The 15,349-nt window shown below is 49.9% G+C and overlaps 1 protein-coding gene across 2 annotated transcripts in view; it reads left to right on the top strand.

Moving 5' to 3' along the window:
* The first annotated feature begins 2,779 nt into the window (after positions 1-2,779).
* LOC123772881 (murinoglobulin-1) overlaps positions 2,780-15,349 on the top strand; it is a 36,265-nt gene continuing 23,695 nt past the window's right edge. For both annotated transcript variants that reach the window (XR_011228184.1, XM_045766256.2), the window contains exons 1-6: positions 2,780-2,918; positions 5,434-5,615; positions 5,994-6,232; positions 7,499-7,615; positions 11,716-11,873; positions 14,636-14,732. Coding sequence is in view for 1 of the 2 variants with exons in the window: in XM_045766256.2 (XP_045622212.2) it covers positions 2,863-2,918; positions 5,434-5,615; positions 5,994-6,232; positions 7,499-7,615; positions 11,716-11,873; positions 14,636-14,732 (849 nt within the window). In the remaining variant the exon portion in view is untranslated. The remainder of the gene's footprint in view (positions 2,919-5,433; positions 5,616-5,993; positions 6,233-7,498; positions 7,616-11,715; positions 11,874-14,635; positions 14,733-15,349) is intronic.

Here is a 15,349-nt window from a genome sequence, read left to right on the forward strand (position 1 = left end):
CTACCACCACCCCCAGGACACCCCAGGACCCCCTCCCTCACTACCACCACCCCCAGGACCTTCCAGGACACCCCAGGACACCCTCCCTCACTACCACCACCCCCCAGGACACCCCAGGACACCCCAGGACACCCTCCCTCACTACCACCACCCCCAGGACACCCCAGGACACCCTCCCTCACTACCACCACCCCCAGGACACCCCAGGACACCCCAGGACCCCCTCCCTCACTACCACCACCCCCAGGACACCCCAGGACACCCCAGGACACCCCAGGACACCCTCCCTCACTACCACCACCCCCAGGACACCCGAGGACCCCCTCCCTCACTACCACCACCCCCAGTACACCCCAGGGCACCCCAGGACACCCCAGGGCACCCCAGGACCCCCTCCCTCACTACCACCACCCTCAGGACACCCCAGGACCCCCTCCCTCACTACCACCACCCCCACGACACCCCAGGACACCCCAGGACACCCTCCCTCACTACCACCACCCCCAGGACACCCCAGGACACCCTCCCTCACTACCACCACCCCCAGGACACCCCAGGACCCCCTCCCTCACTACCACCACCCCCAGGGCACCCCAGGACACCCGCCCTCACTACCACCACCCCCAGGACACCCCAGGACACCCCAGGACACCCTCCGTCACTACCACCACCCCCAGGACACCCCAGGACACCCCAGGACACCCTCCCTCACTACCACCACCCCTAGGACACCCCAGGACACCCCAGGGCACCCCAGGACCCCCTCCCTCACTACCACCACCCCCAGGACACCCCAGGACCCCCTCCCTCACTACCACCACCCCCAGGACACCCCAGGACCCCCTCCCTCACTACCACCACCCCCAGGACACCCCAGGACACCCTCCCTCACTACCACCACCCCCAGGACACCCTAGGACACCCCAGGACACCCTCCCTCACTACCACCACCCCCAGGACACCCCAGGACCCCCTCCCTCACTACCACCACCCCAGGACACCCCAGGACCCCCTCCCTCACTACCACCACCCCCAGGACACCCCAGGACACCCTCCCTCACTACCACCACCCCCAGGACACCCCAGGACCCCCTCCCTCACTACCACCACCCCAGGACACCCCAGGACCCCCTCCCTCACTACCACCACCCCCAGGACACCCCAGGACACCCTCCCTCACTACCACTACCCCCAGGACACCCCAGGACACCCTCCCTCACTACCACCACCCCCAGGACACCCCAGGACCCCCTCCCTCACTACCACCACCCCCAGGACACCCCAGGACACCCTCCCTCACTACCACCACCCCCAGGACACCCCAGGACCCCCTCCCTCACTACCACCACCCCCAGGACACCCCAGGACCCCCTCCCTCACTACCACCACCCCCAGGACACCCCAGGACACCCTCCCTCACTACCACCACCCCCAGGACACCCCAGGACACCCACCCTCACTACCACCACCCCCAGGACACCCCAGGACCCCCTCCCTCACTACCACCACCCCCAGGACACCCCAGGACACCCCAGGACACCCCAGGACACCCTCCCTCACTACCACCACCCCCAGAACACCCCAGGACACCCCAGGACACCCCAGGACACCCTCCCTAACTACCACCACCCCAGGACACCCCAGGACCCCCTCCCTCACTACCACCACCCCAGGACACCCCAGGACACCCCAGGACACCCCAGGACACCCCAGGACCCCCTCCCTCACTACCACCACCCCCAGGACACCCCAGGACCCCCTCCCTCACTACCACCACCCCCAGGACACCCCAGGACACCCTCCCTCACTACCACCACCCCCAGGACACCCCAGGACACCCCAGGACCCCCTCCCTCACTACCACCACCCCCAGGACACCCCAGGACACCCTCCCTCACTACCACCACCCCCAGGACACCCCAGGACCCCCTCCCTCACTACCACCACCCCAGGACACCCCAGGACCCCCTCCCTCACTACCACCACCTCCAGGACACCCCAGGACACCCCAGGACCCCCTCCTTCACTACCACCACCCCCAGGACACCCCAGGACACCCTCCCTCACTACCACCACCCCCAGGACACCCCAGGACCCCCTCCCTCACTACCACCACCCCAGGACACCCCAGGACCCCCTCCCTCAGTACCACCACCTCCAGGACACCCCAGGACACCCCAGGACCCTTTCCCTTACTACCACCCCCCCAGGACACCCCAGGACACCCCAGGACACCCCAGGACCCCCTCCCTCACTACCACCACCCCCAGGACACCCCAGGACCCCCTCCCTCACTACCACCACCCCCAGGACACCCCAGGACACCCTCCCTCACTACCACCACCCCCAGGACACCCAGGACACCCTCCCTCACTACCACCACCCCCAGGACACCCCAGGACACCCCAGGACACCCTCCCTCACTACCACCACCCCCAGGACACCCCAGGACACCCTCCCTCACTACCACCACCCCCAGGACACCCCAGGACACCCTCCCTCACTACCACCACCCCCAGGACACCCTCCCTCACTACCACCACCCCCAGGACACCCCAGGACCCCCTCCCTCAGTACCACCACCCCCAGGACCCCCCCCCCCCAGGACCCCCAGGACCTATAGTTGACGCAACAGCTTAAATGAGCTCAATGAAGCAAAATCAGCTTGCAAGCTGCAGGACTTAAGCAGAGGCAGACTAAACAGAGAGGGGTGAGGCCCGGAATCTTGCGTAGCCAGCTTCAGTGGCCAGCTTCAGCAGCCAGCTTCAGTATAGCCAGCTGGGATAGCCAGCCGTGGACGAGCCGTCACTCGCTCCTCACTCCTTGTCCCGTCAACACAGCTGGGACAAGCCTCGCGTTGCAATGGCTTTGCTTCAGCTGTTTTGCGTCCTAGCTTGCGTCCTCACGTTGGGATGTGGGTGAGTATCCTTCTAGCACGCATAGAAGTCAAAATAACGCGAATAAGACGTCAAAATAACGCGCAGGAGACGTCAAAATGGCGCGCAGAAGACGTCAAAATGACGCAGTCAGAGGAAGTGTCGAAATTTCATTAGTTAGACCTTAAAATCAACTTTTAGAACAGAGGCTGAACAGAAACGGAACCTGAACTGAACTTCTCGTTGCTGAACAGAGATGAACAAAATGAACAATAAGTTCTGTTGATCCAAACGGAACAGTTCCTCATGGCAGCTGGTGTAGACTCACAGCTTCATCTGGTGTAGACTCACAGCTTCATCTGGTGTAGACTCACAGCTTCATCTGGTGTAGACTCACAGCTTCATCTGGTGTAGACTCACAGCTTCATCTGGTGTAGACTCAAAGCTTCATCTGGTGTAGACTTACAGCTTCATGTGGTGTAGACTCACAGCTTCATCTGGTGTAGACTCAGCTTCATCTGGTGTAGACTCACAGCTTCATCTGGTGTAGACTCAGCTTCATCTGGTGTAGACTCAGCTTCATCTGGTGTAGACTCACAGCTTCATCTGGTGTAGACTTAAAGCTTCATCTGGTGTAGACTTACAGCTTCATCTGGTGTAGACTCACAGCTTCATCTGGTGTAGACTCACAGCTTCATCTGGTGTAGACTCAGCTTCATCTGGTGTAGACTCACAGCTTCATCTGGTGTAGACTCAGCTTCATCTGGTGTAGACTCAGTTTCATCTGGTGTAGACTCACAGCTTCATCTGGTGTAGACTCAGCTTCATCTGGTGTAGACTCACAGCTTCATCTGGTGTAGACTCAGCTTCATCTGGTGTAGACTCAGTTTCATCTGGTGTAGACTTAAAGCTTCATCTGGTGTAGACTCAGCTTCATCTGGTGTAGACTCAGCTTCATCTGGTGTAGACTCAGCTTCATCTGGTGTAGACTCACAGCTTCATCTGGTGTACTCACAGCTTCATCTGGTGTAGGCTCAGTTTCATCTGGTGTAGACTCAGCTTCATCTGGTGTAGACTTAAAGCTTCATCTGGTGTAGACTCAGCTTCATCTGGTGTAGACTTAAAGCTTCATCTGGTGTAGACTCACAGCTTCATCTGGTGTAGACTCACAGCTTCATCTGGTGTAGACTTAAAGCTTCATCTGGTGTAGACTCAGTTTCATCTGGTGTAGACTCAGCTTCATCTGGTGTAGACTTAAAGCTTCATCTGGTGTAGACTCACAGCTTCATCTGGTGTAGACTCAGCTTCATCTGGTGTAGACTCACAGCTTCATCTGGTGTAGACTCACAGCTTCATCTGGTGTAGACTCAGCTTCATCTGGTGTAGACTCAGTTTCATCTGGTGTAGACTTAAAGCTTCATCTGGTGTAGACTCACAGCTTCATCTGGTGTAGACTCACAGCTTCATCTGGTGTAGACTTAAAGCTTCATCTGGTGTAGACTCAGTTTCATCTGGTGTAGACTCAGCTTCATCTGGTGTAGACTTAAAGCTTCATCTGGTGTAGACTCACAGCTTCATCTGGTGTAGACTCAGCTTCATCTGGTGTAGACTCACAGCTTCATCTGGTGTAGACTCACAGCTTCATCTGGTGTAGACTCAGCTTCATCTGGTGTAGACTCAGTTTCATCTGGTGTAGACTTAAAGCTTCATCTGGTGTAGACTCACAGCTTCATTTGGTGTAGACTCAAAGCTTCATCTGGTGTAGACTCACAGCTTCATTTGGTGTAGACTCAAAGCTTCATCTGGTGTAGACTCAGTTTCATCTGGTGTAGACTCAGCTTCATCTGGTGTAGACTCAGAGCTTCATTTGGTGTAGACTCAAAGCTTCATCTAGTGTAGACTCAGTTTCATCTGGTGTAGACTCACAGCTTCATTAGGTGTAGACTTAAAGCTTCATCTGGTGTAGACTTACAGCTTCATCTGGTGTAGACTTACAGCTTCATCTGGTGTAGACTCAAAGCTTCTTCTGGTGTAGACTCAAAGCTTCATCTGGTGTAGACTCACAGCTTCATCTGGTGTAGACTCAGTTTCATCTGGTGTAGACTCAGCTTCATCTGGTGTAGACTCACAGCTTCATTTGGTGTAGACTCAAAGCTTCATCTGGTGTAGACTCAGTTTCATCTGGTGTAGACTCAGCTTCATCTGGTGTAGACTCACAGCTTCATTTGGTGTAGACTCAAAGCTTCATCTGGTGTAGACTCAGTTTCATCTGGTGTAGACTCACAGCTTCATTAGGTGTAGACTTAAAGCTTCATCTGGTGTAGACTTACAGCTTCTTCTGGTGTAGACTCCCAGCTACATCTGGTGTAGACTCACAGCTACATCTGGTGTAGACTCACATCTTCATCTGGTGTAGACTCACAGCTACATCTGGTGTAGACTCACATCTTCATCTGGTGTAGACTCACATCTTCATCTGGTGTAGACTCACATCTTCATCTGGTGTAGACTCACATCTTCATCTGGTGTAGACTCACATTATCTTCCCATCCTTCAGGAGCTACGTGATTACAACGCCTCGATCTTGGACCAGCGAGACGTCCCAAGTGTGCATTTCCATTACCGACCCTTCGGCACCCGCAGGGGCACTCGATCTCAAGTTAAGCTACAAGGACTGGGGGTCCCCGAAGTTCGACGATGTTGTCTCTTTGGCCAACTCCACCATCGATGTTCCAGAAGGTTAGTTGAGTTCGTGGGTGTTTGGTGAGTTCGTGGGTGTTTGGTGGGTGGTGAGTGAGTGTTTGGTGAGTGAGTGGGTGTTTGGTGGGTGGTGAGTGAGTGTTTGGTGAGTGAGTGGGTGTTTGGTGAGTTCGTGGGTGTTTGGTGAGTTCGTGGGTGTTTGGTGGGTGGTGAGTGAGTGTTTGGTGAGTGAGTGGGTGTTTGGTGGGTGGTGAGTGAGTGTTTGGTGAGTGAGTGGGTGTTTGGTGAGTGAGTGTTTGGTGAGTGAGTGGGTGTTGAGTTCGTAGGTTTCTGATGAGTTCGTGGGAGGACAGGTTAGTTCTCGTCAAACGATATTTCCCTCGTTTAAAACCATTCTAACAGCTTCGACTCTTGCAGGGACGAGAGACAAGTGCTTCGACGTCGAAGTGCCAAGTACAGACCGCTATAGCGTACAATTACAGCTGCTTGGCACTGTCGCTGGTGCCGCAATCAACCGAACAGTGCCACTTAGCCTCAAAAAGACCCACGAAATCACCTTTATTCAGACGGACAAATACCTGTACAAACCCGGTCAGAATGTCAAGTTCAGGGTCCTGACCTTACAGGGACCGGAGATGAAGGTTTCGACACGGCAGGTGAGTTCTAACCACAATAGTTTAGTGGATCGAGCAATATGTGCATTGAGACGCTATACGCAGGTTCGAATCCTCGTCACGGCCCTTGTGGGTTTGTTCATGTTCATTAAGAACTTTTGACACCATACGAAACGCTTTGAAAGAGACAAATGTAGTCTAAGACCTTCACATCTCCGACAATCTACAAGCCCCCACATCACTGGATGTGGATATGGCAACAGTCTACAAGCCCCACATCACTGGGTGTGGATATGGCGGCAATCTACAAGCCCCCACATCACTGGATGTGGATATGGCAACAATCTACTAGCCCTCACATCACTGGGTGTGGATATGGCGGCAATCTACAAGCCCCCACATCACTGGATGTGGATATGGCGACGATCTACAAGCCCCCACATCACTAGCGACCAGACCACACACACATCAGCTAAAGAGACGCCGACGTTTCGGTCCATCCTGGACCACACATGATAATGGTCCAGTACGGACCGAAACGTCGATGTTTCTTCACTTTCTGACGTGTAGTTTGATCACCATAAGGAATTGGTAAAGTTCAGTTGGCCTATTGGTCCATGAATGAGGGTTTTCACCTGCACCTCGGCCCCCCGGCTATAGATCCGGATGCTCAAGAACGTTTCTCAGCTTGAAATCCGCCTTTGGTAATGTTGACAAGTTAGGGAAACGCGCCTCATAGCGTCTGACCATAATGACAGTAGCATAGTTGGGGTATAACACATGTGGGCAAATATACTGATAAGTTCTGGTATACATATGATAGATATATTATTATATATACCTGTATCTCAAGTAAAGTACATATATATTCAACCCGTTCTCGCACTTTCTTACAGTCAATATTGACTTATTAAATAAGTGCATATGTGACATACTAAACATAATAGTTTACCTTGAAAACCTTCATAGAAAACACCGACTTTACGGTGTTTTCTATGAAGCTTTTTAAGGTAAACTAGTATGTTTAGTATGTCACATATGCACGTATTTAATAAGTCAATATTGACTATACGAAAGTGCGAGAACGGGTTGATATATTGGAACGGTAAATGACTATTTAGATCTTATTTGATAAATAAAATAAATACTTTTTTGGCTTAAAATTAAGTAAGAAATTATTTAAGTGCCTTTTTTTAAGTCAATTAACTGTGTTATATTATGAATCAGTGGTTAAAGCACTTCGTAATGACCCAATGGTTAATGTACATAGTTTAATTGATCGTCAACCTCTGTTGTGTATTGGGCCAGTACGTGTCTGTGTGGGTTACATCCCCGACCCGCACTCGCATCGCCCAGTGGAAGAACGTCGACAACACGGCTGGTCTCCTGCACCTTGACTTCCACCTGGCAGATGAGCCAGAGAAGGTGAGAGACTGAGAGAAGGTGAGAGAAGGTGAGAGAAGGTGAGAGACTGAGAGAAGGTCAGAGAAGGTGAGAGAAGGTGAGAGACTGAGAGAAGGTGAGAGATTGAGAGAAGGTCAGAGAAGGTGAGAGAAGGTGAGAGATTGAGAGAAGGTGAGAGACTGAGAGAAGGTGAGAGATTGAGAGAAGGTGAGAGGTTGAGAGAAGATGAGAGAGATTGAGAGAAGGTGAGAGATTGAGAGAAGGTGAAAGAAGGTGAGAGAAGGTGAAAGAAGGTGAGAGATTGAGAGAAGGTGAGAGAGATTGAGAGAAGGTGAGAGAGATTAAGAGAAGATGAGAGAGATTGAGAGAAGGTGAGAGAGATTGAGAGAAGGTGAGAGAAGGTGAGAGAGATTGAGAGAAGGTGAGAGAAGATGAGAGAGATTGAGAGAAGGTGAGAGAGATTGAGAGAAGATGAGAGAGATTGAGAGAAGGTGAGAGATTGAGAGAAGGTGAAAGAAGGTGAGAGAAGGTGAAAGAAGGTGAGAGATTGAGAGAAGGTGAGAGAAGGTGAGAGAGATTGAGAGTAGGTGAGAGAGATTGAAAGAAGGTGAGAGATTGAGAGAAGGTGAGAGACTGAGAGAAGGTGAGAGAAGGTGAGAGATTGAGAGAAGGTGAGAGATTGAGAGAAGGTGAGAGACTGAGAGAAGGTGAGAGAAGGTGAGAGATTGAGAGAAGGTGAGAGAAGGTGAGAGAGATTGAGAGAAGGTGAGAGAGATTGAGAGAAGGTGAGAGGTTGAGAGAAGATGAGAGAGATTGAGAGAAGGTGAGAGATTGAGAGAAGGTGAGAGAGATTGAGAGAAGGTGAGAGAGATTGAGAGAAGGTGAGAGAGATTGAGAGAAGGTGAGAGAGATTGAGAGAAGGTGAGAGAGATTGAGAGAAGGTGAGAGAGATTGAGAGAAGGTGAGAGAGATTGAGAGAAGGTGAGAGAAGGTGAGAGAGATTAAGAGGTGAGAGAGATTGAGAGAAGGTGAGAGAGATTGAGAGAAGATGAGAGAGATTGAGAGAAGGTGAGAGAAGGTGAGAGAAGGTGAGAGAAGGTGAAAGACTGTGTCATGTGTCATGATACAGTCTCATGACATGACTATGTCATGTCTTCAGAGGAAGTATTGGTTCATTTCGGATTTGAACTTTTTAACAAAAATTGAAAATAATAACATTTATTTCATTTACTAACAGGGGTACCACCTCTGGTGCTAGTTTAGGGACCCATAGCCTCGGAGAAGAAAATAATGAGCACTCAGAGAAGACCTTGTGGATCCTCACTGAACACTTTGATATTTTCTTCCCCTATTCTTTTAGTTTGTGTGTATATATATCTAACTTTAATTTATTTGTATATTCAAGAGTTCCTACATTCTTGAAGGAACTCTTGACGGTCTTCTTTTTTTTTTTTTTTTTTTTTGAGATATATACAAGAGTTGTTACATTCTTGTAGAGCCACTAGTACGCGTAGCGTTACGGGCAAGTCCTTAATCCTATGGTCCCTGGAATACGATCCCCTGCCGCGAAGAATCGTTTTTTCATCCAAGTACACATTTTACTGTTGCGTTAAACAGAGGCTACAGTTAAGGAATTGCGCCCAGTAAATCCTCCCCGGCCAGGATACGAACCCATGACATAGCGCTCGCGGAACGCCAGGCGAGTGTCTTACCACTACACCACGGGGACTGCTAATAGATTCGCGTCTATTGTGGTCAAGATAGCTAGTCTATCAGAGTTCGATTTGTTTAGAATCTTGAATTTTGTCTTCAAAATGTATTAATGTATTATATTCATATAAAATGTATATATAAATGTATCAATATTTAGTATTATTGTATTAGATGGCATTTTCGGTTTGTCCAGGTCGAGTCTATCTACTGCCAGGGTAGCGCCCAGGGCCTAAAGTAATCAGGTAGTGTATTATACAACCATTAGTGGAATACACCTCGATGTGCAGGCGAGGAGTCACAATAACGTGGCTAAAGTATGTTGACAAGACCACACACTAGAAGGTGAAGGGACGACGACGTTTCGGTCCGTCCTGGACCATTCTCAATGACCACAATCGACTTGAGAATGGTCCAGGACGGAGCGAAACGTCGTCGTCCCTTCACCTTCTAGTGTGTGGTCTGGTCAACACCTCGATGGATGTTGTGTTTGTGTATAGGTCAAAATGTCAAAGAAATTTTTCTTAGAGTCTATACATGAGAGAAATATCCCTTCTTGAGGATATCTTGAGATGATTTCGGGGCTTTTAGTGTCCCCGCGGCCCGGTCCTCGACCAGGCCTCCACCCCCAGGAAGCAGCCCGTGACAGCTGCCTAACACCCAGGTACCTATTTTACTGCTAGGTAACAGGGGCATAGGGTGGTTATCTTGAGATGATTTCGGGGCTTTAGTGTCCCCGCGGCCCGGTCCTCGACCAGGACTCCACCCCCAGGAAGCAGCCCGTGACAGCTGACTAACACCCAGGTACCTATTTTACTGCTAGGTAACAGGGGCATTCAGGGTGAAAGAAACTCTGCCCATTGTTTCTCGCCGGCGCCTGGGATCGACCCCGGGACTACAGGATCACAAGTCCAGCGTGCTGTCCGCTCGGCCGACCGGCTCCCTGAAGAAGCTGTAATAAATATATTCCGTAACTTATTGACCTGAAGAGAGTTTTCGGACATGAGACCGTCCTCAGAGGGGCCTCGTAGCCTGGTGGATAGCGCGCAGGACTCGTAATTCTGTGGCGCGGGTTCGATTCCCGCACGAGGCAGAAACAAATGGGCAAAGTTTCTTTCACCCTCAATGCCCCTGTTACCTAGCAGTAAAATAGGTACCTGGGAGTTAGTCAGCTGTCACAGGCTACTTCCTGGGGGGTGGAGGCCTGGTCGAGGACCGGGCCGCGGGGACACTAAAGCCCCGAAATCATCTCAAGATAACCTCAAAAAGTACCTTAAAACCCCTATATCATTGAACCTACATGACTTGCTAACTACTGTCAATGGTAATTAGTGAACCTAAACAACCTGTTTAAAGCCTAAGTGACTAATCTTAGACCTCGTATATGCTCTAACAACTTATAAAACAAACCTAGCTACTTGAGGCAGACGGTAGAGCAACGGTTTCGCTTCATGCAGGTCGGCGTTCAATCCCCCGATACCATCCACAAGTGATTGAGCACCATTCCTTTCCCACCATCCCATCCCATCCTAAATATCCTGGGGTCGGATTCATGAAAGCACTTACGAACCTGTACATCTCTTCTCAATCTTTGGCGGGTTTGTTTACAATTATTAAACAGTTAATGAGCTCGGAAGCACCAGGAGGCTGTTTATAACAATAACAACAGTTGATTGGCAAGTTTTCATGCTTGTAAACTGTTTAATAAATGTAACTAAAGCCGTCAAAGATTGAGGAAAGATGTACACGTTCGTAAGTACTTGCGTAACTGCATCGTGAATCTGGCCCCAGGTTCGTAAGTACTTGCGTAACTGCTTCGTGAATCTGGCCCCAGGTTCGTAAGTACTTGCGTAACTGCTTCGTGAATCTGGCCCCAGGTTCGTAAGTGCTTGCGTAACTGCTTCGTGAATCTGGCCCCAGGTTCGTAAGTACTTGCGTAACTGCTTCGTGAATCTGGCCCCAGGTTCGTAAGTACTTGCGTAACTGCTTCGTGAATCTGGCCCCAGGTTCGTAAGTACTTGCGTAACTGCTTCGTGAATCTGGCCCCAGGTTCGTAAGTACTTGCGTAACTGCTTCGTGAATCTGGCCCCAGGTTCGTAAGTACTTGCGTAACTGCTTCGTGAATCTGGCCCCAGGTTCGTAAGTACTTGCGTAATTGCTTCGTGAATCTGGCCCCAGGTTCGTAAGTACTTGCGTAATTGCTTCGTGAATCTGGCCCCAGGTTCGTAAGTACTTGCGTAACTGCTTCGTGAATCTGGCCCCAGGTTCGTAAGTACTTGCGTAACTGCTTCGTGAATCTGGGGTCTGACCCCCTTCCCAGTGCTATATAGTCGTAATGGCTTGGCGCTTTCATCCCTGTTAATCCCTTCCCTCCCAGTTAATCACCCGTTAATGACTGATGTGTTCTTCAGGGGATTTACACCATACAAGTCAAGACACAACAGGATAACATTGAACAACAGACCTTTAAGGTGGAAGAGTTTGTGCTGCCAAGATTCGAAGTGAAGATCAAGCCGCCTAAATACAGTTTGGCTTCAGATGAGGCTTTTACCTTTACTGTATGCGCAAGGTGAGGTATTGTATGCGCCAGGTGAGGTATTGTATGCGCAAGGTGAGGTATTGTATGGCGTCAGGTGAGGTATTGTATGCGTCAGGTGAGGTATTGTATGCGTCAGGTGAGGTATTGTATGCGTCAGGTGAGGTATTGTATGCGTCAGGTGAGGTATTGTATGGCGTCAGGTGAGGTATTGTATGCGTCAGGTGAGGTATTGTATGGCGACAGGTGAGGTATTGTATGGCGTCAGGTGAGGTATTGTATGGCGACAGGTGAGGTATTGTATGGCGACAGGTGAGGTATTGTATGGCGTCAGGTGAGGTATTGTATGCGTCAGGTGAGGTATTGTATGGCGTCAGGTGAGGTATTGTATGCGTCAGGTGAGGTATTGTATGCGTCAGGTGAGGTATTGTATGGCGCCAGGTGAGGTATTGTATGGCGTCAGGTGAGGTATTGTATGGCGCCAGGTGAGGTATTGTATGCGTCAGGTGAGGTATTGTATGGCGTCAGGTGAGGTATTGTATGGCGCCAGGTGAGGTATTGTATGCGTCAGGTGAGGTATTGTATGGCGTCAGGTGAGGTATTGTATGGCGCAAGGTGAGGTATTGTATGGCGTCAGGTGAGGTATTGTATGGCGTCAGGTGAGGTATTGTATGGCGCCAGGTGAGGTATTGTATGCGTCAGGTGAGGTATTGTATGGCGTCAGGTGAGGTATTGTATGGCGCCAGGTGAGGTATTGTATGCGCAAGGTGAGGTATTGTATGGCGTCAGGTGAGGTATTGTATGGCGTCAGGTGAGGTATTGTATGCGTCAGGTGAGGTATTGTATGCGTCAGGTGAGGTATTGTATGGCGTCAGGTGAGGTATTGTATGGCGTCAGGTGAGGTATTGTATGCGTCAGGTGAGGTATTGTATGGCGTCAGGTGAGGTATTGTATGGCGTCAGGTGAGGTATTGTATGCGTCAGGTGAGGTATTGTATGGCGTCAGGTGAGGTATTGTATGGCGTCAGGTGAGGTATTGTATGCGTCAGGTGAGGTATTGTATGCGTCAGGTGAGGTATTGTATGGCGTCAGGTGAGGTATTGTATGCGTCAGGTGAGGTATTGTATGGCGTCAGGTGAGGTATTGTATGGCGTCAGGTGAGGTATTGTATGCGTCAGGTGAGGTATTGTATGCGTCAGGTGAGGTATTGTATGCGTCAGGTGAGGTATTGTATGCGTCAGGTGAGGTATTGTATGGCGTCAGGTGAGCTACTGTATGCGTCAGGTGAGGTATTGTATGGCGTCAGGTGAGCTATTGTATGCGCCAGGTGAGTTATTGTATGCGTCAGGTGAGCTACTGTATGGCGTCAGGTGAGCTACTGTATGGCGTCAGGTGAGCTACTGTATGCGTCAGGTGAGCTACTGTATGCGTCAGGTGAGTTACTGTATGCGTCAGGTGAGCTACTGTATGCATCAGGTGAGCTACTGTATGTGTCAGGTGAGCTACTGTATGAGTCAGGTGAGTTACTGTATGCGTCAGGTGAGCTACTGTATGCGTCAGGTGAGTTACTGTATGCGTCAGGTGAGTTACTGTATGCGTCAGGTGAGCTACTGTATGCATCAGGTGAGTTACTGTATGCGTCAGGTGAGCTACTGTATGGCGTCAGGTGAGCTACTGTATGTGTCAGGTGATCTATTGTATTTGTACCACCAACTGCATTCTTTTCACGTGGCCCAATGTTATTAATATATTCTACTTTATTCCGGGTTTTTAAGGAATGTTCTTCATAGTTCATGTTATAAACTTATTGTTGCCAAATAGCTTCCACTCCCCATAATGGGGCCTGAACCCCCCCATCTCAGCACAGGCTAAGGAAGCTCTATAATTAGTTTACAAGTCTAGGTATTAGTCACTTTAGGGAGGGAAAGCCAAAGGCACTACGGGATCACCATAGCCCGTGCTACTTAGAACTTTTTGTTCCAAGTAGCGAATCTTTAACAACAACAACTTGTTAATGATTCAACCAGTATAATAGCCAATTAACGCAGAATACAATATACAGGAAAATTACTCTAATTGACGAGCTATTGAATTAATACATCCTGTATTGTGTGGGGGATAAACCAATGGTTGATTTATGAGTATTTAGAATGTATTTAATTGTATTACTTGTGGGTGGATGTATTTTTGTGATTTATCAGTAAACTTCCCATAATACAATTTTTTTTTTGGGGGGGAGGGGGTTATAAATTCAGTTGATTACACTGTAATGAAACTGTTTGTATAATTTTTATCTACTCAACTGTAATTAGGTAGTTAGTAGCAATTCTACACACATGGGTTAGTTAGAATTATAAACTGTCTCAGCTGCTTGTGTAGTGGTGGCTGGTCGTTCAACCTCAGACTCCCTCGGGTCGTGTTCTGAACGGGTACTGAACTGGGGCCAGATTCACGAAGCAGTTACGCAAGCACTCACGAACGTGTACATCTTTCCTCAATCTTTGACGGCTTTAGTTACATTTATTAAACAGTTTACAAGCATGAAAACTTGCCAATCAACTGTTGTTATTGTTATAAACAGCCTCCTGGTGCTTCGGAGCTCATTAACTGTTTAATAATTGTAAACAAAGCCGCCAGAGATTGAGAAAAGATGGACAAGTTCGTAAGTGCTTCGTGAATCTGGCCCCAGCTGGAGTGTACGTGTGTGCGCGCCTGGAGTGTGAAATTATGCGTTCATACGCTCTTGAAATATTAAAAAATGACAAATACTGTAGCCTCCGCCTCTTCCTCCCACAGCTATACCTTCGGCCAGCCCGTCCGGGGTAACTTATCCTTCACTGTCGACAACAAGAACAGAAATAAATGTCTCGCTAAAGTGACTAAAAATCTTGCGGTAAGTAGCCCCCCAATTGGACGACTTCCCCCCCACCCTCTTTACTACAATGTTATGTAATAGGCAGTTAACTTTGTAATTAATATAACTGGGGTCCCGAGTCTGTTGTCGACTCACGATCGAGGGGGCTGCAGGTTCGATTCCCGGACAGACAGATCTGGCACGTTTCTGTCACCTGATGCCTCTGTTCACCTATCAGTAAAGATGTATCTAGGCGTTGGACAGCTGTTGTGAGGGCCCCACACTGGACAACGGAGAACTCCCTCGACAACAGACCCTTCCCCCCCCCCTCCCGGGCAACAGGGCACTCCCGCCTTGACTGATCCTTCGGGCAAATATCCTTGACTGATTAACCCTGGCTTGTGTCTCGGAGAGGCTGCAGGATCCAAGTAAGTTAGGCACAGCTTCTGGTTTCAACTCTTTTGACCATGTCGTAGCTCAGTCGCGATTAAGGCAGCGTCTGGGATGCTCTCGGACGTAGGTTCGAATCCTCGTCACGGCCCTTGTGGATTTGTTCCCTGACTGATCTTTCTGGCAATACCCATATTTAGCTACTCAGAACGAAATGTCCATGTAGCACGGGCTATGGTGATCCCGTAAGGCACAACCGGCTTGTT

This window comes from Procambarus clarkii, chromosome 12 (assembly GCF_040958095.1).
Source record: "Procambarus clarkii isolate CNS0578487 chromosome 12, FALCON_Pclarkii_2.0, whole genome shotgun sequence".
Taxonomy (NCBI): Eukaryota; Metazoa; Arthropoda; class Malacostraca; order Decapoda; family Cambaridae; genus Procambarus; species Procambarus clarkii.